Source organism: Cyprinus carpio, chromosome B16 (genome assembly GCF_018340385.1).
Source record: "Cyprinus carpio isolate SPL01 chromosome B16, ASM1834038v1, whole genome shotgun sequence".
In the NCBI taxonomy this organism is placed as follows: Eukaryota; Metazoa; Chordata; class Actinopteri; order Cypriniformes; family Cyprinidae; genus Cyprinus; species Cyprinus carpio.
In genome coordinates this window covers 11,137,682-11,161,926 of record NC_056612.1, presented here as the reverse complement: position 1 = coordinate 11,161,926, position 24,245 = coordinate 11,137,682, and the positions used below count along the sequence as shown (strand labels likewise).

The following is a 24,245-nucleotide window of genomic DNA, read 5'->3' as shown; positions in this document are numbered from 1 at the left end:
GATATTACTTGAAAATAACGCAAATCATCATACGTTGGTGCAACATATCTATAGTTAATGTGATGTGATTTCAGGTAAATTAAAACACTTGATAGTCACCTCAATGTCAAGAAATAGTAAATTTTTGTGTGGATTGTCTATGACGTCAGCGGTGCTCTCATGCCAGTATCCAGCCCGCAGACACGAGGCCCCGCCTCTAACCTGATCGTTGCTATGAAGGATTTCTCAACTGTCCAATCCGTTGCTCCAACTAGCTCATCCTGCCGCAGGAGGCAGGACTTGCGGGAAAAATACACACGATGCTCGTGAGACACCGTCACGTACACCAGTGGCACAGCCGGATGTTTGACAGCAGCAACTGACCGAAACCCACGGTATTTTATCAAGTGACCTTGCCGGCGGACACTACATCAGGAGGCGTTATAAACATCCACCTCACGGTAACGAACATTGAGCTTTGTCAAGAGACTCTAATCTTTAATGAATACGGTTATTGTTAGGCACAGTTGTTTATTCTGCATAGGTTTAGTTGTTAAACAAGACGATTTGTGTGTCCATCTCAGGAAAAAAAAAAAAAAAACTGAAAATGCCGCTGGGTGAAGAGAAGAACGGGGCTTGCGATAGGTACGAATGAAACAATCTTGTCTTCATTATTTCATTATTCTTTATATGTGCGTGGACTTTCAGCCTTTCCGTTTCATATGTCATTTAGTAATTTATGTAAAGATTTTATATGTGTTACTCAAGCACTAGAGAAATAGCATTCATTCGCTGGACACAAATGTTGTTCCGTGAGGAAAAGTTTCATGTAGTTCTATGAGAAGCGCTACAAAACGGAAATCATGTTCCTGTCAGCGCCCTTCTCACGACCCCTGAGTTACATAGTCCTGACTGTTATTACGTTATATATTGTGTGGTTAAAGTGTTACTTTAAACAGTCCACCAAACAGTATGGACAATAACCATCAGCTGTCCCATTTGATATAACTGCTCGACTTATATTTCCCCTGCATAGGTCCATATATGTGAACAATCCTCATTTAGACTCCATGACAGATGACATCCTTTACCATTTTAACCTGGGAACATCCACTCACGACTTACCAGCCATGTTTGGAGACGTCAAAGTAAACTTCAGTTCCTTTCCATACTAAAATCCTACTCCTTTAGAATGATTGAGGTCTGTCTAACTCACTTGGTTGTATGTTTTGTATCAGTTTGTGTGTGTAGGAGGAAGTCCATGGAGGATGAAGTCTTTCACTGAATACATTGCCAAGGAGCTGAAGCTATCAGAGCCTAATGCTGATTACCCAAATATATGTGCAGGAACCGATCGCTATGCCATGTACAAAGTTGGACCTGTGCTGTCTGTCAGTGTGAGTGAACTCAAACTCATTCACTTGTACACTTCCATTCAAAAATATGGGGTCAGTAAGTTTTTTTTTTTTTTCTCTCCATGAGAAATTAATACTTTTATTCAACAAGGATGCATTATATTGATTAAAGGTGACAATAAAGGCACTTATAATGTTACAAAATATGTCTAATTCAAACAAACGCTTTTCTTTTAAACTTTTTTTATTCATCAAAGAATCCTAAAGAAATCTCTCGTGGTTCTTTAAATATTTGTTTACATGTGCATTACATGTTTGCAAAGAAAACTTCAGCGCATACACAGTGCCCAGTCACTGTAATCTGTATTGCTTTTTAAGTAAATATATAGTAAATGTTAAGATATGTAAACAAACATATGCACATCTGGGTCAACATCACCCCTTTCAGTTTAATATTTCATTCGGATCAAGCTCAGTCAGATTGATTAAAGCATGAACACCTTTAGTCCAGTAGAGCCATCAATCGATTATAAACATTATTAGGGGTGCATGTAAACATAGCTAGTGATACTGGAGTAATAACTGCTGAGAATTCAGCTTTTCCATCACAGGAATTAGTTGCATTTTAAAATATTATCCAAGTCGAAGACTGTTTACTGTTTTAACTGTATTTGTGATTGAATAAATCTTACTGACCTCAAACTTTTGAATAGAGTTGTAGCATTTTTATGTATCAGTGGTCATCAAGCACCTTTAATTACAGTGCCTTTGTATTTATAAATGCATCATTGCAAGTAAAGTTTGTCTGAATGTTAACATTGAATTTTTCGTTGTGTTCTAGCATGGCATGGGCATCCCATCTATCTCTATCATGTTGCATGAGCTTATCAAGCTCCTGTATCATGCCCGCTGCACTGATGTCACCGTAGTGCGCATCGGAACATCAGGTGGAATAGGTACACTGCTTTCACCATTAAACTGCTTAATCAAAAGGGTGTTTCCATGCTTTCAAAATCAGCCCCAACATCACCCTGATGTTGTAAACCATGTTTTTTTTTTTTTTTTTTATCATTTCCTGACTCATTGTTTTCTGCCTGAGCTGTTTTTTCTGTTTGTCTTTTGTCAGGATTAAAGCCAGGGACTGTGGTGGTTACCAAACAGTCAGTGGATTCTATGTTCCAGCCTCGTCTTGAGCAGATCATCCTGGGTAAACCAGTGGTCAGGAGCACAGAACTCGATGGGGAACTTGCAGAGGAGCTGCTTCAGTGTGGCAAAGACCTCGCGGAGTTTGAGACTGTCGTTGGTAACACAATGTGCACCCTTGACTTCTATGAAGGTATAAATATTTTCAATTTTTTTTTTTTTTTTTTTTTTTGCATGGTTGGGGTTTGCTTCTTTTGAACGCTCTGTCTTGGTACAGGTCAAGCTCGACTGGATGGGGCCTTCTGCTCATACAGCGAAGAAGATAAACAGAGCTATCTTGCCGAAGCCTATGCCGCTGGAGTTCGTAACATTGAAATGGAGTCATCGGTGTTTGCGGCCATGTGCAAACTGAGCAATCTACGAGGCATGTGATTTTAAAACACCAGTTAATGAGTAATACATGTGGAAAATTGTGATATTTCATTGGTTGCTTAGGTTATTACTGAAAAGCCTTTATGCATGGATGCCAGAGTTTTATGATCTTTTATTGCAGTTTGAGTAATTTTTTCTCTTGTCACACATTAAACCTGCTGAATTTCTTTCTGTTTCTTCAGCTGCGGTCGTTTGTGTAGCACTGCTGGACAGACTCAAAGGAGACCAGCTGACCAGCTCTCATGATGTCCTGAATAACTACCAGCAGCGACCTCAGGTCTTGGTTGGACATTACATCAAAAAGAAGCTGAATGCCTCTAAGAAAAGCTAGTTAGTTTGAAAGCTCTTTAATAAAACTTTGAGAACAGTCCCAGGTGAAGGTAGGAAAAAATATAGTGAAGTTTTTGATCAGGACAGTGATTTTTTTTTTTTTTTTTAACATACTGTATGGCAAAGCAGCTCCTATAAGTTTATCAAATATGATCAAGATAACAGAAATACCTTTGAATTTTTCTACTGTTTAATACTGCACTTACTAACATGCTCATGCAAACTCATTCCTTGAATGTATACTTTAATTTCTTTTTTAAATTGGTAACAAGCACATTATGTTCTAGACACTTTGATTAGTCTTAAATACCAGATATTTATTATTGTTTTAAAAGGCACTGTATTAAAAATACTCCTGATGAAGTAGTTGTGTAAAAGGGAAAGATGTCATAAAAAAAGAGAGAGAACTATGCGGTTTTAGCACTAAAAGGGTCCAGAGAAGATTTTTGGTAAAACTCTGTTTGTTGGTTTATGTTACAAACAATTTGTTTGTAAAGTTGTACTGTAAATTTCACAAATGTCTTAAATTAAATGCTCACAAATTAGTTATTACATGATATTTCTCCTTAACATGGATAGTATTATTTTATTCCTGTAACTGAATGTTTTGTTATACAACATTTTTAAAAATAAAACACAAAGATAAAATAATTTAATAAATGAAAATTATATGGTCTAATTTCAGTCTTATATTAAATAAATGTAAATACTGTGTAAAAAGTGTTTACAATGTCTCAACATAACTATATAAAAGTCAATTGTGACCCTGGAGCACAAAACCAGTGATGAGTTGCACAGGTATATTTGTAGCAATAGCCAACAATACATTGTATGGGTCAAAGTTACTGATTTTCTTTTATGCCAAAAATCATTAGGATATTAAGTAAAGATCATGTTCCATGAAGATATTTTGTGAATTTCCTATCGTAAATATATCAAAACTTAATGTTTGATTAGTAATATGCATTGCTAAGAACTTCATTTGAACAACTTTAAAGGCGATTTTCTCAATATTTAGATTTTTTTTGCACCCTCAGATTCCAGATTTTCAAATTGTTGTATCTCAGTACAATATTGTTCTATCATAACAAACCATACATCAATGGAAAGCTTATTTATTCAGCATTCAGTTTTAAAAAACTGACCCATATGACTGGTTTTGTGACCCAGGGTCATAATTAATAACATTTAGAATATTAAAATAAGCAGATGTAATAAAGAATATTAAAGGAATAATTCACCTAAAAATGGGAAATTTGTGAAAAAATGTACTCAACTTCACACCATCCAAGATGCAGATTACTTTGTTTCTTCATCTGAACAGATTTGGAGAAATTTAACATTGCATCACTTACTCACCAACAGATCCACTGCAGTGAATTGGTGTCATTAGAATGAGAGTATTCAAACAGCTGATTAAAAACTTCTCAATAATCCACAAGTGATGTAAGTAATCAACAAGTTGAGTGTAATAAACAAATCCTTCATGTTTGTTTTTTTTGTTTTTGTTTTTTTACCTCAAACTGTCCTGCTTTCTCCAGTGAAAATGTTGTGTTGTCTGAATCAGGAGAGAAATACGTACAGGTCAAGCAGTTTACAAGCAGTGGGAAAAACAGATCAGAGCAGTTCTAAACAAATATTTCAGTGGATTTTGATGTGAGAGGAAACATTTTCTACTGGAGGAAACGTTATGAATTATGGACTGGTATTTCGGCCATATGCTACGATTTTAAGTTAAAAATCCTTAACGATGGAGTTGTTTCTTACAAACACACAGCTTTTCACTTCACAAGGTGTTTAGTGATTGACCGGAGTCGTGTGGATTACTTGTGGATTATTGTGATGTTTTTATCAGCTTTTTGGACTCTCATTCTGGCGGCACCCATTCACTGCAGAGGATCCATTAGTAATACAATGCTAAATTTCTCCAAATCTATTCATATTAATAAAAAAAAAACTAATCTTGAAGGTGAGTACATTTTTATTTTTGAGTGAACTATTCCTATTCCAGAGTCTCAGAGCCTACCAAGTTGCCTTGACAGCATTTATGTTATTATTCATGTGACTTTTTTTTCTTTTTTTGAAAGGTGGTCTTGATATTTATGATTGTATTATCAGTTATCATCAAATCTTACAATGTCATAATTGTAATATATTGCATGTTGCTGCATGATTTCCCACTTATAAAAATGTAACATTCCTTAAAATTGTGACACTCAAATAAATAACATCATTTGCACACAAGTGAATAATCTCATTCCTCCATCTCAGTGTTTACACAAATTGTAATGTTGATTGCTTTCACCAGTCTAAACTATTCAAGCCTGTAACTAAAACAGTTATAAGAAAAATTGCTCAAGCGCATCTCTCTTAAAGGGATACTCCAACCCAAAATGAAAATTTTGTCATTAATTACTTACCCCCATGTCGTTCCAAGCCCGTAAAAGCTTTGTTCGTCTTCAGAACGTAATTTAAGATATTTTGGATGAAAACCGGAAGGCCTGTGACTGTCCCATAGACTGCCAAGTAAATAACAGTGTCAAGGTCCATAAAAGGTATGCAAGTCGTCGTCAGAATAGTCCATCTGCCATCAGACGTGCAATCTGGGTTATATGAAGCGACAGGAAAAATTTTTGTAAGCGAAGAAAACAAAAATAACGACTTTATTCAACAATTCCTTTGTCAACAGTCTCCTCTGTGACGACGACTTTCATACCTTTTATGGACCTTGACAGTGTTATTTACTTGGCAGTCTATGGGACAGTCACAGGCCTCCCGGTTTTCATCCAAAATATCTTAAATTGTGTTCCGAAGACGAACTAAGCTTTTACGAGTTTGGAACAACATGGGGGTAAGTGATTAATGACTAAATTTTCATTTTGGGATGGAGTATCCCTTTAAACCAACATTTGGCTTGTCCTTACAGTGAGTGACAGCCTAATAAATAAATAAGTTGATGGTAGCCATTGACTTCCATAGTATTTTTTCCCCATACTATGGAAGTCAAAGGATACATTAACTGTCTGGCTACCAACATTCTTTAAAATATCTTCTTTTGTACTCAACAGAAGAACAAAACTAATACAGGAAAAACTTGACGGTGAGTAAATGGTGACAGAATTTAAATTTTACACCTTTAAATCTGCATCCATGTTACCCATTCTGGCATATTTTGTTTTTTAATGACAAATTGTCTATTCAATGTTTATTTAAGGTTTAGACAAATACAAAATGGCACAAATCATAATTGCAAACATTTGCAGCAGGGTTGTAAAAACTGGTGAGCACATAATTTCTCTGCCCGTTTTTTGAAATAGGAAAAGAAAAAGTGAATTCGAGGCTCTATTTTGTACCCTATTCATAGAAATGTCTAGGTATTGTTAATAAACCAGTGCAATCATATATGCCTTAAGTATTTAAACCCACATACGACGCTAAGATTAAATGTCACGGCGCTCGATTAGATTTTTCATCCTTCCTTCCTTTTCTCCTCACGTCAGTGAAGTGAAGTGCTGCCGGTGGCCAATCTGCTGTTGCGCGGACTGGATCATAACTAGCCAGCCGCTCCCATTCCTCGCATCCCTCCGCGCTCCTCATTGTGCTCTGCTGACTCAGTGCCTTAAGCATCCTCCGCTCTCAACGCCACTGGCACAAACCTCGACCATTGTGGAAATTAATACGCATTCAAGAAGAGACACCATGGCCAAAACAGCTATCGGTAGGTGCTGCGCATTTTGGACTTGTCATCTTAATCCATTGTTGCATTTGTAAACGTGTAAACGTCTGTGCAAAGCGTTATAGCCTACCATGTTATTGTCAAGATGTATGATGCTTACAGAATATATGCAACGCTATATTAATATGTTTCTTATATTATTAATAGCCTATTTGTGCGTACAGTACATTAAGCTATATACACACACACACACACACACTGAATGCAACTGGATTCTGCGTTATTAGAGGCACTCTAAGATGTAAGATTGCGCGTTTTTTCTAATTAATGTAGTTTATAGCCTAAACGAAGTGGATGTCATTCCTATTATGAATTAGAATAAATATTATACGTAAAATTCTCAGTAGTGACATTTATGTATGATGATTGGCGATGGCGCACCTGCTCCTGCCGCCTCGCATCATAATGCAGAAAGACCGCACCCAAGAAACACAGCTCGCACAATCTAGCCATAAAACCCCTGCGAATACCTCCTCATTGAGCATTTCCCTCAAAAACTCATATTTAACCAGCGATTCTTGCTTTATATGTAATAATTAGACGATTAGAGCCGCTTTTTGTTGCGGATGTCATCGTCCTTGTTTTATAGACACTATAAGTCTGAATGCTGGCATCACGGAGCTGACAGATTATTATTCACACTCCATTTTATTTTTAATTAACCTTTTTATGCTGTCAGAAACCAGCTAATAAGGCTCATGTGAGATACAACACACAGGCCTAGCTCATTCATCACACGCATAGTACTGTTTTAATAAAACAACATCAATAAAACAATGTGCTTTGAGTCATTTAAAATAGATTAAGAATACAATTTCTAATTTATTCTGGTTTTCTCCAATAGTGAAAACCACCTTTATTTTGTTGTGGAGTCATTTCATGACTAGATGGCATGGGAGGATTTCACAGTTATTTATTTTTTATTTATTTTCCCTGGACTTTGTGTAGCCTGCAAAATTGCTGTAGCTGTAAAGTCACCTTTCCGAATCTATCGTGGGCTTGTTCTGTCAGGGTTTATTGATCAGTATAAGGCTTCCGAGCTGTGGGCCCAGTTGTTGATATTGATAAGAATAGCAGAGGAGTTGCATGAGGCCAAACGGGTGCAGACTGGGAGACCGGCCAGCCCTGCAGCAGTGGGATGCTGCTGGCCTTTGCAGCACCGGACACACAAGTATTGACACTGTGTGGACACCAGTAGGTGACCCTGGCAAGAAAAAGGTTCCTTGTGTGATTTGAACATTGGGCGCATGGGATTTCTGTCTCATCTTATCATATAACTAATTGATGGCTATCATACTTGCATCATTTTTTTTATTTAGTTACTCTTGTTTAGTGTGTCCTAGTCTGCATGGTGTCTGATGGTAAGTTTTTAGCTAATGGGCTGTTAGATGTGCTTGTAATCTGTAAAACGCTACAGAGGGCAGGAAATGGGAAGTGTCATTAGTGTGCCTCCTGCATTTTTCATGAGTCTGCAAGCTGTAGAAAAGTCTCTCCGTAGACTCCATTTGTGCCAGTTTTTATGCTAATATGAGTTTTCCAGGGATTTGCCAAGCTGTATTCCAGCTAGTTTATTATGTTATGCGTTTTATTTGTTATCCACTGAGGAAATAAAACGCACTGATTTTTCAAAGTTGGAAATAAAATGGAAATATATGAAAATAGTATTTCAGCCGTTCAGCTTTAAAATTCCATGTGTGTGAAATTTAACGGCGAGGGTGGAGTTATAATTGTTTGAAACTAAATTCTAAAACATTTTTTTTCAGTGTATTGTGATAGTGTTGGAAAATTCCTCACATTTTAATCATGTGCACTTAATTCCTGCTGATATTTAACTATTTAAATCCATTTTTTTTTTCATTGTTCACCACTGTAATGATAATCATAGCCTTTTAAAAATGAGCTAATGTTGCTAAAGTAGCAGAGTTTGTCAGTCACTCAGCTGAAGCATCATAGAGACAGATGATCAGAGATGAGATGAGAGTATAAACTGAAGTGGAGGCACTGGTTGAATCCTCTGAAGAGCTGTAGAGACCGGGCAGTATGCTCTGGCCTGTAAACTTCAGCACATCTGTGCTAGAGTAGTGGATGTGTGTACGACTAACAAGGAGCCAATTATGTGTTGTTCCAGCATACAAGGAGAAGATGAAGGAGCTGTCCATGCTCTCGCTCATTTGCTCCTGCTTCAGCCCACAGACACGCAACAACCTTGTCTGTGAGTTTGAAGGTAAGTGAGAGAACTAATCAGTTTGGTTTGAAGCAGTAGACAACTATAGTAAAAAACAGAGGTGCTGTAACTGATATTTTATCTAATTAATATGTTGTTACATAATAAATTAAATTAATATAACTTTTTTATATAATAAATTTAAATACATAGGGCTTAAACAAAAGACATTTAAAACGTTGATTGTCTTGTTTCAGTTGTTTTTTTTATTTATCGATTATACTCTTAAATTTATAAAAACATTGATTTTTCAAAACATTAATTATATTTGGAAGCCCATATTTGCTTCATAAGAAAACATATTCATGCTTTAATAAATCATAAAAATGACAAAGTCAAAACTAAGATAAAACAAATCTGATATACAAAGCTGAAATTATGACATAAAATGTCAAAAAGTGAAATAATAATTCATAATTATAATTACAACTTCTTTTTGAGAAAGTCAAAATAATAACATACTAAGTCATAATTATGAGATAAAGTCACTATTATGACAGTCTAAATTATGAAGTGAAAAGTCATAATGATGACCTAAAAATAGACTTTTCTGATTTTAAATCATGTCATAATTATAACTTAGTGTGTCAATATTTTGACATTTTATGTCAATTTCAGCTTTTTATGACAATAATTGCAAAAACATATTTAAAATGTTGTTCATGTCCTGCAGAATCTTGATTAATTATGCTTTTAAATTCTCTGAAAACATTTAACTTTTTTTTTTAAAGAAAAAAAATCCTGATTTGGTAAATTATAATTATGACATAAAGAGTCAAAATTAAACCAAAATTTTAAATTGAGATACAAAAAAAAAAAAAAATCTATAATTAAATAAAAGTCTAAATTATAACACAAGTCAGATTATGACATACTGGGTCATGTCAAATTCAGTCAGTAAGATCATGTGAGCAAGTTGAAATGAAGACAAAGTCAAAAAATAATGACATAAGAAGTCATAATTATGACATGTCATCAGTATGTCATTATTTAAACCCTTTTCTCATAATTATGGACTTAGTATCAAATTTTTTATCTAATAACTATGACTTTTTATGCCATAATTATGATTTACTAAAGCATTTTATTAAGCAAGGTTATTTGACATTGGTCGTTGTCTTGTAGATATGGAAGTTAAGCCAATAAACAAAAGGGCCTCAGGCCAGGCCTTCGAGGTGATTCTGAAACCCCCCTCACCCGTGTCAGACGTGGCCCACAGCATCACCTCTCCTCCAAAGAAGAGGGATATGTCACTGGAGGACATCCAGAAGAAGCTGGAGGCTGCTGAGAACCGCAGGAGGGTCAGTGGGACTGAATGAATCAAAGATTAATAGCTGTAACTAGACAGCTTACAGTTTTATTACCACAGACAAATGTACATGAATCAATAAATACTGGTCAACCGCATTAGAATCCATTTAACCTTGAGGAACTGAATGCCATTCCACGCCTTTATGTTTGGATGCTCATGCTTATAATGACTTTCCTCAACAGTCCCAGGAAGCTCATGTGCTCAAAGTTCTGGCTGAGAAACGTGAGCACGAGAGGGATGTGCTGCTCAAAGCCATGGAGGAAAACAGCAACTTCAGCAAGATGGCAGAGGAAAAGCTGATTCTGAAGATGGAGCAGAACAAGGAAAACCGTGAGGCCCAACTGGCAGCCATAATGGAACGCCTGCATGAGAAGGTGAGCAAAACACTTTTTATAATATTTATATATATTCAAAAACAATTGAAATAAACGTGGAGTAAAAATGGTTTAAATATAGTATAATTAAATTATTAAATTATTATATTATATATATATATATATATATATATATATATTCAAAATTAATTTTTAATGAACATTGAGTAATTGAGGAAATATTGCTTAAATATTGTAGAATTTAATTGTTTCATTTATAAGTTAAGTTTTATTTATAAAGTGTATTTTATAAAATTTAATTATTATTTAATATTTCTATTATAATTTTTGTGTTTGACTTTTTAGAAATATTATTGCATATATTACAGCTGTCCAGCAATTATAGTTTTTGAATCAAATTACATGATGTGCCAATTAGATATTGTGAAAAGCATTAAGTAGACATGACAAAAAATTATTATTATTTTTTTTTTAATTTTTAAACGAATGTGAAATGATACTCTAAATATTAAATTAAAACCACCAGTAGGTGGCGTCAAGTTTTAATTTGAGTCATTCAGTCAACTGATTTGTTCAAACAGCTGATTGATTCATGAACGAAGCATGTGACTGTCTTTATGAATAGGTGAATCACTGAATAATTGGTTCACTCGATTCATTCAAAAATGTGCACACCATTAGTTAGTTACTTGGGTAGGTAATAATTATTTTAAATATCAGTCTCAAATGAATAATCAGAATTGTGATGTATGTGATTCTATGTTTGTTTTGACCCCATCAGGAGCGACATGCTGCAATTGTCCGCAGGAACAAGGAGCTGAGGGAAGAACTAATAGCGTGAAGTTATTCTTCTCCTCCTCATACCCTTCATCAGCCAACCCGTCATCCTATCCTGCTCACACACACACTCACACACACACAACCACTGGTAAAAACCAGTCAGAACAACTAGTGTCACACTCGTATACAGTTTGAACAGTCTTGCTTGATTTCATTATGGAAGCCAGTTTCCGCTACTAAATAAAAAATAAAAGGTAAAAGGTAATTGCGACTTTTTATCTCACAATTCTGACTTTTTTTTCTCAGAATTGCCATTTCATATCTCGCAATTCTGACTTTATATCTCGCAATTCTGAGAAAACTGCGAGATATGAATTGCGAGATATGAACTCACAATTCTGAGAAAAAAAGACAGAATTATATTTACATCTCGCAATTTTAACTTTATAACTCGCAGTTTCTACTTTATAACTCGCAACTGCATGTTATAAAGTCAGAATTGCAAGATATTAACTCGCAATTCCGAGAAAAAAGTCAGAATTGTGAGATAAAAAGTCGCAATTACCTTGTTTTATTTTTTATTAAGTGGCAGAAACGGGCTTCCATATTACATAGAGTAATGGGAAGACACAAGTATTATTTTGTAAATACATCTTTTTTATCTCTCACTCTTTCTCTCTCTTTTTCTCTATCTATCTTTCTGTCTATCAGATTGAATGATAACAAATCAAATGTATCAAATCTCCACGATACATTATGTTGATTCTTTCATTATTATTTGTCGATTTCTCAGTTGTTTTGGTTGAGGCACGTCTGGTTTGATCATGTGAAAGGTTTTTGATGTTGTGAGTAAGCTGCCCGCTTACGTTTGCAGTGTTAAATGATGTGAAGTTCGGTGTAATTGTGAAGAATGCAAAAAGCTTCAGTGCTCAGGCCCCAGATTTCCGTTTTAAAATGCAAACCTACCCAGACTCATGAATATATAGTGCACTTACGTTTATATACAGCATGATCAAGACATTTTCCTGAACAAATAGCTTGAAATATGAGTACTGAAACAAATAAAAACATGTTAATAGTGTTTCATTTGTAAGCAAAATGTATTTTTAGTTTCTTTGCTTATTATCGTTCCATAAAATGAAATATCACTCTCTTGAAATGTTACGCACATCTGCATGTCGACCTCTTTTGTTGGCTGATGTTTGGAAACTGCACCCTTTCTGGAACGTTTGGATGAGAGTCTAGACAGCTTGACATAGCCTGCGTTATATTACAAAAGAAAAGGAAAAAATAACCAGCCGGTTCTTACCCTGTTGCTCCCTTTGAGCGAGGTTTTCTTTTCGTTGACCTGCCCCGTTCCTCTACATTGATTCAGGCCTTCAGCACTCAAGGCTGATGTTTGTCATCTGTCTCTAGCAGGAGTAGACATCTTCATTAGTGCAGCAGTGTAATAAAGGGAGTCGTATATCTCTGAATGTTCTGGCATCTGCCTGGCTTGATAAAATAGGTAACATCTTTACCAGCTGAATGTATCCTCATATACTCCCAACTACAGCCTTTGACGTGTGACTATTTTCTATTTATTTGATTTTCTTGCGACTGGAGTGAGTGTGTGTAAGTGTGTGTGTCCACGTTAGGTTGACCGAGCATTTGTGCCCTTTCTCTCTGGAAGTGAAGTGATGCGGAATATGCACTGAATGATTATGATTTTACTTGGATTTGTTTTTCTTATCACTGTCTCCTCTATAAATATGCTTGAAGTGTCTTCGGCTGCCAAAATGGTCTTTTCCCCCTCTCATTTCTGTGTGTGCAAAATTTGGTGAAAATAAAGGTTTGGGGTTCTGTGAACATGGTGTACTGTGTTGTTTGCTTTGTATAAAGCTTCTGTCAATTTCATTACAGCGCTTCACCAGCAGATGACAGTAAACCTTTTATAACGCATGGGCTAAGCTTATTAACATAATATGCTTGAGAACATAATGTGTAAGAACATAATTTCTTCATCTAAATTATTTGTTTCATTTAATTATTTGGGTGCTGGGTCTTTCCCTTCAAACATCTTGATTTAACACACAAGAATATATATATATATATATATATATATATGTGTGTGTGTGTGTGTGTGTGTGTGTGTGTGTGTGTGTGTGTGTGTGTGTGTGTATGTGTATATACACATATATGGTGTATGCTTGGAAAAAGAATATATACTGTATATATATATATATATATATATATATATATATATATATATATATATATATATATATGCATATATATATATATAATATAAATATATATGCATATATATATATATATATATATATAATATATATATATATATATATATATATATATATATATATATATACAGTATATATTCTTTTTCCAAGCATACAGCAGTTGCAGTGAAGAATAATTTCTATTTAAATAACAGTTTCAACAAAATATGCTTGCTATTAAAAGTAATGACTATTCCTTTATATTACTTACAGATGGTGTAAAGCAAAGAAATTAATTCCAAATCACCCACTCAAATCTTCTCTTGCCAGCAAACAGAAAAGAATAAATTAATACCATAAAACAAAGTTCACAGAAGTATAAAAATAGAGAGCCATATTGTGCTATTATATATTTTTTATTATATATTAATTTAATTTATTCATTAATATAAAATATATTTCAAATATATAACATTTTCAGTTTTAAATTACACATTTGATTTGAATGAATGTTACAGTATATTTTGATGACTACTATTCTTACTTTAATGAAATATAAGAAAAAGATAGATCGATGTATTTTCGATCTGTTTTGTATTGTCATTCTATTATAAATACTTTTTTCTTTTATATATTTATTTTTATTTAATTATTATTTTTTAAATTATGGATCATTTTAGTGGGATAAATAAATAAATAAAAATTAAAAGTAAGTAAATAAATAAATAAACATAAATAACCTATGATAGGAATTTTCTCTCTTTTTTTTCTGTCAGACTGTCCGCACTGATTCCAACTGCACCAGCTGTCTCAGCAGCTTCCAGCCCGTGGGAAAATATGTGGTAGGCAGTAATTGATTCAGTTCTGCTAGTGCAGCAGAACAAGCAATAAAATAATCAGCCTCTGCAAGAAGCCTCTTATTGCACCGCATTTTCTTCTTTTTTCTTCTATTTCCCCTCTCTACAGATTCTTTAAACTAATTATTGTTCCACTGAGTGCATATATTTGAACTTAGAGACCTTTGTGCAATACTGTAGGCCTACTCCATTATGGTTTCATTCTGTATTTCCGGTCACAGCTTACCACACACACACACACACATATACAGGTGCATCTCAATAAATTAGAATGTCGTGGAAAAGTTCATTTATTTCAGTAATTCAACTCAAATTGTGAAACTTGTGTATTAAATAAATTCAATGCACACAGACTGAAGTAGTTAAGTCTTTGGTTCTTTTAATTGTGATGATTTTGGCTCACATTTAACAAAAACCCATCAATTCACAGTCTCAACAAATTAGAATACTTTATAATACTTCACATTTTTAGTGAATTGTTGGCCTTCTGGAAAGTATGTTCATTTACTGTACATGTACTCAATACTTGGTAGGGGCTCCTTTTGCTTAAATTACTGCCTCAGTTCGGCGTGGCATGGAGGTGATCAGTTTGTGGCACTGATGAGGTGGTATGGAAGCCCAGGTTTCTTTGACAGTGGCCTTCAGCTCATCTGCATTTTTTTTTTTTTTGTTTTTTATTTTTTTCTTGTTGACAATACCCCATAGATTCTCTCTGGGGTTCAGGTCTGGTGATTTGCTGGCCAGTCAAGCACACCAACACCATGGTCATTTAACCAACTTTTGGTGCTTTTGGCAGTGTGGGAAGGTGCCAAATCCTGCTGGAAAATGAAATCAGCATCTTCAAAAAGCTGGTCAGCATGAAGTGATGGAAGCAAGGAAGCAAAGAAGCATGAAGTGCTCCACAATTTCTTGGTAAACGGGTGCAGTGACTTTGGTTTTCAAAAAACACAATGGACCAACACCAGTAGATGACATTGCACCCTGAATCATCACAGACTGTGGAAACTTAACACTGGACTTCAAGCAACTTGGGCTATGTGCTTCTCCACCCTTCCTCCAGACTCTAGGACCTTGGTTTCCCAATGAAATACAAAACTTGCTCTCATCTGAAAAGAGGACTTTGGACCACTGGGCAACAGTCCAGTTCTTCTTCTCCTTAGCGCAGGTAAGATGCCTCTGACGTCGTCTGTGGTTCAGGAGTGGCTTAACAAGAGGAATACGACAACTGTAGCCAAATTCCTTGACACGTCTGTGTGTGGTGGCTCTTGATGCCTTGACCCCAGCCTCAGTCCATTCCTTGTGAAGGTTACTCAAATTCCTGAATCAATTTTGCTTGACAATCCTCATAAGGCTGCGGTTCTCTCGGTTGGTTGTGCATCTTTTTCTTCCACACTTTTTCCTTCCACTCAACTTTCTGTTAACATGCTTGGATACAGCACTCTGTGAACAGCCAGCTTCTTTGGCAATGAATGTTTGTGACTTACTCTCCTTGTGAAGGGTGTCAATGATTGTCTTCCGGGCAACTGTCAGATCAGCAGTCTTCCCCATGATTGTGTAGCCTAGTGAACCAAACTGAGAGACCATTTTGAAGGCTCTGGAAACCTTTGCAGGTGTTTTGAGTTGATTAGCTGATTGTCATGTCACCATATTCTAATTTGTTGAGACTGTGAATTGATGGGTTTTTGTTAAATGTGAGCCAAAATCATCACAATTAAAAGAACCAAAGACTTAAACTACTTCAGTCTGTGTGCATTGAATTTATTTAATACACAAGTTTCACAATTTGAGTTGAATTACTGAAATAAATGAACTTTTCCACGACATTCTAATTTATTGAGATGCACCTGTATATAATATATATAATGATGACGCAACCTCGATGAGCTGGGGCACGTCGTCCATGAAGATGAAATTAACTTGAGGTAACTTTTAAATATAAAATCCAAATATTTTTATTCAACCAAATGTTTTGTGAGTTTTGTGAGTTATGACTGAAGAAGATTGCTGTTGATTTGCATTGTTGCAGCTTGTGAATAAAGTGATTATTTTTGTTTGACATGTCGGTGAAATCATCTCCAGTTTTGATCCTAAGTGAATAAAAACAGAAACTAATGGCCCTCATGCCCTTATGTCTGAGTATTATGCTCTTTAATGTCAGGACTATAAAACTGCTGTATATTCCGTATAATGTAGCTTTGCTTCACTATTAATCATCAGCAGATGGCGCCGTTTCTGTTTTGTACTAAACTAGGACAGCGAGAAGAAAAAAAGCGTAATACATACGTTCAGCTACTGTGGGTTTGTTGTGCTTAGATAAATGCTACCAGTTTATGGGCTGATTACGTGCAGATACAAACAGTAAATTCATTATTAATACTCATTAAGAACAAAGATTAAATTTTGCATCTAATGTATGTCTCAAAACTAGATGCACGTTCTTACTTCAACAAAACTCAGCTCTTGTTTAAAAATATCAGATTATTGTTATTATTATTTGCACAATCAACATTTTACTATATGGTTTGACGTTTTACCTAATCTATCAAGCCCTCGCCTTTCAAAATCTTTTAACCAATCAAATTCTAAAGTATCACAGCATTTTGACTGATTGGTCAGTGAGCGGAGATTCTTATCCTTGCACTCTTTAAATCTCCCTCTGTTCTGCACTGAGCCTTTGCAATACTTTTTATACACATTAAACAAAAACTCTTCTGTCTGTTTTTATAAAATACTGACCATATAAATAACAATGGTTGAGCAGTTTGTTGGTAAATGGAAAATGACTTCAAGTGACAATTTTGATGAATACATGAAGGCTGTAGGTAAGATACATTAAATATTTTATTATTATGTATACTACTAATGTCATGAGGCAGCTTTTTGTCCAGCTGTAGGTCTATTAGTTCACCTGCTGTAATACCAGTAATGCCATTATCTATTACAAGCAAATCTGTATTTGTACACAGGTGCTGGTTTTGCTTCTAGGCAAATGGCTAACCTAGCCAAACCCAGTCTGTCGATTGCTGTGGATGAGCAAGGGTTCATCTCTATGAAAGCTGTCACTACCTTCAGGACCCTGGAAATCAAATTCAAATTAGATGAAGAATTTGATGAGACAACAGCAGATGACAGGAAAGTCAGGGTAAGGATATATATATATATATATATATATATAAATCATATAGTATTAGACTTTTCTATTTTAAAAGTGTATGTGCGTGTGTGGAAAGTATTTTATTATTTTTTGAACATAATTGTGTCCCTTTATTTTCATTCTCTTCAGACTACTATGAGCCTTGAAGATGGCAAACTTATTCAAAAGCAGACCTGGGAGGGGAAGACCACAATAATTGAAAGAGAGATTCAAGACTCCAAAATGATAGCGGTATGTGTACAACAAGCCATATGCACAATATTAAAACAAATGCTTAATTTACGTACATGTTAAAAAATAAATGAATTTTACCTTTATTTTACTACAAAAACATCTGCTTTGATTAGGCTTTTCAGTGTTGCATCCATTGTTCAGCATGCTGCTAATCTGTCTCTTTCTCTCTCTTCAGAAATGTGTCATGGATGATGTGGTTGCTATCAGGACATATGAGAAAGATGCATGATAAAAGATGCACAAACTCTGGGCTTTAAGACCAATTAAAGACCTCATTAGATTTTAATTTGGTTGAATTTGACTGATTTAATGTGGAATATGAATTGCTTTGTTGCAATATATATATTTTTTTGCTTTGTAAACATAATAAAAAAAATACAAAAGATAAAATGTGTGTTTACTCATTTGACTGACGATTTATTGGATATAAACAATTTTTGTTCCTATATGTGACCCTGGACCACAAAACCAGTCATAAGGTTTAATTATTTGAAATTAAGATTTATACACCATCTGAAAGCTAAATAAAAAAGCTTTGCATTGATGTATGGTTTGTTAGGATACAACTATTTGAAAATCTGGAATCTGAGGGTGCAAAAAAAAAAAAAAATCTAAATACTGAGAAAATCACCTTTAAAGTTGTCCAAATTAAGTGCTTAGCAATGCATATTACTAATCAAAATTAGGTTTTCATATATTTACGGTAGGAAATGTACAAAATATCTTCATCGGACATGATCTTTTCTGAATATCCTAATGATTTTTGGCATAAAAGAAAAATCAATAATTTTGACCCATTCAGTGTATTATTGGCTATTGCTACAAATATACCTGTGCAACTTAAGAATGAAATATGTGACCAAAGAGCTGAGGAACTGGAAAATAATGACATGAAATTACTAGCTGAGCATTATTACATAACACAGCATAACATAAATATAATTGGATAACACTATAGCAAACACTTTCATTTGTATTTGGAACCAATAAAATGCTAATCACTGAACTTACAAGAAAGATCTAAAGATCTAAAGATCTATTTATTTTGTTCAAAAACTCTAGAATAAATTTCATATACAATTTCCATTAAACTGTGATTGCCATGCAGGTATGTGCTTCCTGGGCCTGCAGAACACCCCACACTGTTTCCCATGCAAAATGGCAAGATGCTTGAGATCCAATCGGAAGCATAAAAAGATATGATCCGAGCAGCATTCATCAGCAGCTCCTGGTGCCCGGTGAACATGTGATGTGTTAATCCTCAGCAGTCCAGCTCACAATGCTTTCCTGAGTCTAATAACCTCAATACCCCCAGGATTAGCTCTACTTTAGCAGCTGCAGCTCCTTGCAACTTTTGCTTCTAAAATATACATTCTTCTTTTGTGATCCTAATCTTACTGAGTCTTATAATGCAGTTTATATTAAAGCATGTGGTGTGAAAGAGGATTTTGATTTATTTGTAAGGATTAATATGCATTCAGCTGGATCGAAAGTATAATTTAACCAAATAATGTTTTCGGAGAAGCAGCAAAAACTGTTCATTGATATGCTTGTAATTAGCTTTCTGGGAACCAATGTTATATTATTATTATTATTATTATTATTACATTGCATAAAAACCTACAAAATAGCAGTATTTCTGTATACTAATGATCTGTTATATCAAATGATGCAATCTTTATAGGGCCATGATATTGTTTTTTATTGTTTTTATATTATTAAATAATAATATAATTGCTTCGAGATTTTAATATTCATGTCTGTTGTCCCGGTAAGCCGCTATCTAAGGATTTTTGTAATTTTATGGATTCCCTTAGTTTTTCTCAATGGGTGCAAAGTCCTGCGCACATTCATGGTCACTACTGCTTATAAGTCAGCCGATGAATTGTCAGTTACAAATTTGTCTGCAGAAAGCTTTGACGCAAATACATATTTTAATCTTTTTAATAGCACCTGCTTGAATATTGTCAACAATGTTGCTCCTTTGAAGATTAAGCATTCCATCAAAAAATCTGCTCCTTGGTTCAATGACTCTATTCGCCCACTCCGACGAAACTGCAGACAAGCAGAACGCAAATGGTGTAAGGACAGCTTGCAGGTGTCCTATGACATTTTAAAGGAGTCCCTTTCTATTTCTATCAAGTCTGCAAAATTTAAATTTTTTTCAGAGATTATTTCAAAAAATCACCATAGACTAAGAGTTTTATTTTCAATAGATGCTGTTTTAAATCCAGCTGTTGATGTTTTCCCTGATGTGTCTGATCTCTTATGTGAAAACTTTGTGGCCTTTTTTGTCGAGAAGATAGCAAGGTCAAGACCACAATCATTGGCAGCTCTTCATATTTCTCCTGAAATAACTGGGTGCTCTTCTACTTGGAGCATGTTTAGTCACATCTCCCTTCAGACCTGTGAAGACATTATTGATCATCTGAAACCTACTCTTTGTCCGTATGATAGTATTCCGTCACACTTTTTTAAGCAAAGTGTTGATACCATAGGGCCTGATCTACTGTTTTTTTATTAATAAGTGTTTGAGTACTGGCACGATTCCCGAATGCCTAAAACATGCCTCCGTTACTCCTCTCTTGAAGAAACCAAATCATGATGTGCCTGACTTAGGTAATTTTAGACCAATTTCTAATCACCCTTTTAACTCAAAATCTTGGAAAAGGTTGTATTCACTCAACTACACTCTTTTCTGGATTCTAATTCATTATATGATACTTTTCAGTCAGGATTTAGAAAACTACATAGTACTGAATCTGCTTTACTGAAAGTTACTAATGACATTATGCTGGCTACAGATAAAGGGAATGCTGTTGCTCTGGTCCTTCTAGATCTCAGCTCACTCTATTCTTATCTCCCGACTGGAAAATCTTTTAGGCATTCAGGGTACCATTTTGAATTGGTTCCAGTCTTTTTTATCTAATAGGATGTTCTCTGTCTGTATTGGAAAACACACTTCCTCAACCGCACATGTCTCTTGTGGTGTTCTGCAGGGATCTATTCTGGCACCAACACTGTTCTCCCTATACTTGCTGCCATTGGGTTCCATCTTTTCCAAATATGGAGTATCATTCCACCTATACGCTGATGACACCCAATTATATCTTCCTTTTAAATATAACGATTCAAGTTCCATAGAGGTTCTGCTAGCTTGTTTACATGAAGTGAAAATTTGGCTTACACATAACTTTTTAGCCTTAAATGAGAATAAAACCGAAGTTATGCTGTTTGGTCCAAGTGATTACTATGATTTTGGTGATCTAGACCTTGGCGACTTAAAGGGGTCATGTGATGCTGCTAAAAAGAACATTATGTTGTGTATTTGGTGTAATGAAATATGTTTATGCGGTTTAAGGTTAAAAAACACATTATTTTCCACATACCATACTTTATTGTTTCTCCTCTATGCCCCGCCTTCTGAAACGCGTCAATTTTCACAAGGCCCATCTCTCTAAAAAAAAAAGCAAGGTGTGCTGTGATTGGCCAGCTATCCAGCACATTGTGATTGGCCGAATGCCTCAAGCGTGTGACCAAAATGTTACGGCTCTTAACATATTGTGATGCCAAAAACATAAAACACTTTATAAACCTGACATAAACATGATTTCTAGTCTTGTTTTCTTTTGGAAGGCGAAAACAAAGTAGTTTCGCTTTCTCAACGAAACAGTGTCACACACTGCGGCCTTGAATGAGCAGAAGCCGGAGGCCTAGAGTGAGCCGCAGTCTAGAGTGAACCGCGGCCGGCTTGAGTGAGCAGAGGCGGGCGGCTTGAGAACGGTGCGGCAGGCGGATTCTACGAAGGAGCGTACCTTGGTCTTGCAGCAACCACAGGTGACGACCCCGGGCTGGACGCCGCTTCGTCCACGGTTAAAGCCGATTCAGCGATCCACAGTGCAAAGTTGATGTATTTCCTCAGCGACCAGCACGGATCAGCCCCAGGCATGATGAAGCGGATATCGTCCTCTTTTAGAAGGCCAAAGAAAGTAGTTTTGCTTTCACAGTGAAAAACACAGCGTCTATACGACATGGCGGCGGCGGCAACAACGAGAATAAAAGGTATGCCTTTCTTTGCGTGAACATCTGGCCAGCGTTATGCAAATCTTCCCACATAGTGACGTAGAGATGTGGGGGCTTGTTAGAACGAGCCGTTTCAGGGGGGCATGGACAAGTCTCAACTTTTATAAAGAATATCTCTTTGGATTTGAGACTTTAGTGTTTGCAACTTCACAGATCTTCTTTATTCACCAAGAGCTTGTAACACTCCAAAGAGAAAGGAAAAATTGAAATCGCATCATATAACCCCTTTAAGCTCTCATGTTACTCCATGTGCGAAAAATCTAGGTATGCTGTTCGATGCTTCAGTGTTATATTAAATGATGCAAGCTTTATAGGGTCATGATATTGTTTTTATTGTTTTTCTATTATTTAATAATAATAATAATAATAATTCATGTGCATAAATTCCAAAAATGCTTTATTTCTGAAAGCTTCAGTGTTATATCATATGATGCAAGCTTTATAGGGTCATGATATTGTTTTTTATTGTTTTTATATTATTTAATAATAATAATAATAATAATAATAATAATAATAATAATAATAATAATAATAATAATAATTCCTTTGCATAAATTCCTAAAATGCTGTATTTCTGTAAAGCTTCAGTTTTATATCAAATGATGCAAGGTTTATAGGGTTATGATATTGTTTTCTATTGTTTTTATAGTATTTAATAATAATAATTATTATTATTATATAATAATTCCTTTGCATAAATTCCAAAAATGCTTTATTTCTGTAAAGCTTCAGTGTTATATCAAATGATGCAAGCTTTATAGGGTTATGATATTGTTTTCTATTGTTTTTATAGTATTTAATAATAATAATAATTATTATTATTATATAATAATTCCTTTGCATAAATTCCAAAAATGCTTTATTTCTGTAAAGTTTCAGTGTTATATCATATGATGGAAGCTTTATAAGGTCATGATATTGTTTTTTTATTGTTTTTATAGTATTTAATAATAATAATAATAATAATAATAATAATAATAATAATAATAATAATAATATAATTATTCCTTTGCATAAATTCCAAAAATGCTTTATCTCTGTAAAGCTTCAGTGTTATATCAAATGATGCAAGCTTTATAGGGTCATGATATTGTTTTTTCAAATTGTTCTTATATTATTTAATAATAATAATAATAATAATAATAATAATAATAATAATAATAATAATAATAATAATAATAATAATAATAATTATTCCTTTGCATAAATTCCAAAAATGCTGTATTTCTGTACGGCTTCAGTCAGTGTTATATCAAATGATGCAAGATTGTCATGATATTGTTTTTTTTATTTTATTGTTTACATATATATATATTATCATTTGTTTATATATATATATATATATATATATATATATATATATATATATATATATATATATATATATATATATATATATATATATATATATAATAAACAATAAATATATTATTATTATTATTATTATAATTCCTTTGTATAAATTCAAGAAATGCTGTATTTCTGTATGGCTTCAGTCAGTGTTATATCAAATGATGCAAGCTTTATAGGGTCATGAGACAGATTTAAGTTTGAGAAAGTGAAGCCTTGAATTTTCTCTGTGGTATTTTCTCTCAATGGTCCATTGTTTCCTAGACTTTACTTGTAAGGGACACCATTTAAAGAATGTCCTTAAATTTTTCCATGACCTTAAAATTCCAGGGAATTTGATAATAGTACACTGCAGCAGGAAGTTGGGAGCACACTGTTTGATTTAAATGAGTCTAGGTTTCAAGTTATTGAGAGTTAGATGTCAGTAGAATGGATGTAAACAGTTTCCCAGTAAAACAATAATTCAAACTTCTTAAAATTGAAACAGGGCTCATAGAGAAGTGCTCAATTGATATAATACCAAGCAGAAGCAAATGTTTTCTATTTTACTGCATTGAACGTGTGAATCTGTGACACTAGGTAATGTGTATCTGATGTGTACACAGAACCTCAGAATTTGACAGTGAAAAGAAAGTTCAACATTTCTCCATTCACCCTAATTAAATAGGACAAATGTCTGTTTTGCTCCTTCAGCGTGAGTTATGGAGTCTCTTAAGGTAATA

At 34.5% G+C, this 24,245-nt stretch overlaps 3 protein-coding genes across 5 annotated transcripts; all 3 read left to right on the top strand.

The window, feature by feature from the left end:
• Positions 1–227: 227 nt before the first annotated feature.
• Positions 228–4,122, top strand: upp1 (uridine phosphorylase 1). 3 transcript variants are annotated; one of them, XM_042740714.1, is made up of 8 exons: positions 228–441; positions 574–624; positions 1,016–1,127; positions 1,218–1,376; positions 2,176–2,290; positions 2,461–2,670; positions 2,755–2,901; positions 3,092–4,122. In XM_042740714.1, exons 2-8 carry the CDS (start codon positions 587–589, stop codon positions 3,238–3,240), a joined length of 930 nt encoding a protein of 309 aa, XP_042596648.1. In that variant the 5' UTR covers positions 228–441; positions 574–586; the 3' UTR covers positions 3,241–4,122. The 3 variants fall into 3 exon arrangements, with proteins under 3 accessions (XP_042596648.1, XP_042596646.1, XP_042596647.1); XM_042740712.1 differs by having other exon boundaries at positions 570–624; XM_042740713.1 differs by having other exon boundaries at positions 566–624.
• Positions 4,123–6,758: 2,636 nt separating this feature from the next.
• stmn2a (stathmin 2a) lies at positions 6,759–13,474 on the top strand. Its single transcript, XM_019094351.2, has 5 exons — positions 6,759–6,957; positions 9,104–9,199; positions 10,325–10,500; positions 10,694–10,885; positions 11,628–13,474. Exons 1-5 carry the CDS (start codon positions 6,939–6,941, stop codon positions 11,685–11,687), a joined length of 543 nt encoding a protein of 180 aa, XP_018949896.1. The 5' UTR covers positions 6,759–6,938; the 3' UTR covers positions 11,688–13,474.
• A 3,499-nt stretch (positions 13,475–16,973) lies between these two features.
• fabp4b (fatty acid binding protein 4b) lies at positions 16,974–18,492 on the top strand. The gene is made up of 4 exons (XM_019094308.2): positions 16,974–17,524; positions 17,669–17,844; positions 17,986–18,087; positions 18,266–18,492. The coding sequence occupies exons 1-4, from the start codon at positions 17,452–17,454 to the stop codon at positions 18,317–18,319; spliced, it is 405 nt and encodes a 134-aa protein (XP_018949853.1). The 5' UTR covers positions 16,974–17,451; the 3' UTR covers positions 18,320–18,492.
• The last annotated feature ends 5,753 nt before the right edge of the window (positions 18,493–24,245 follow it).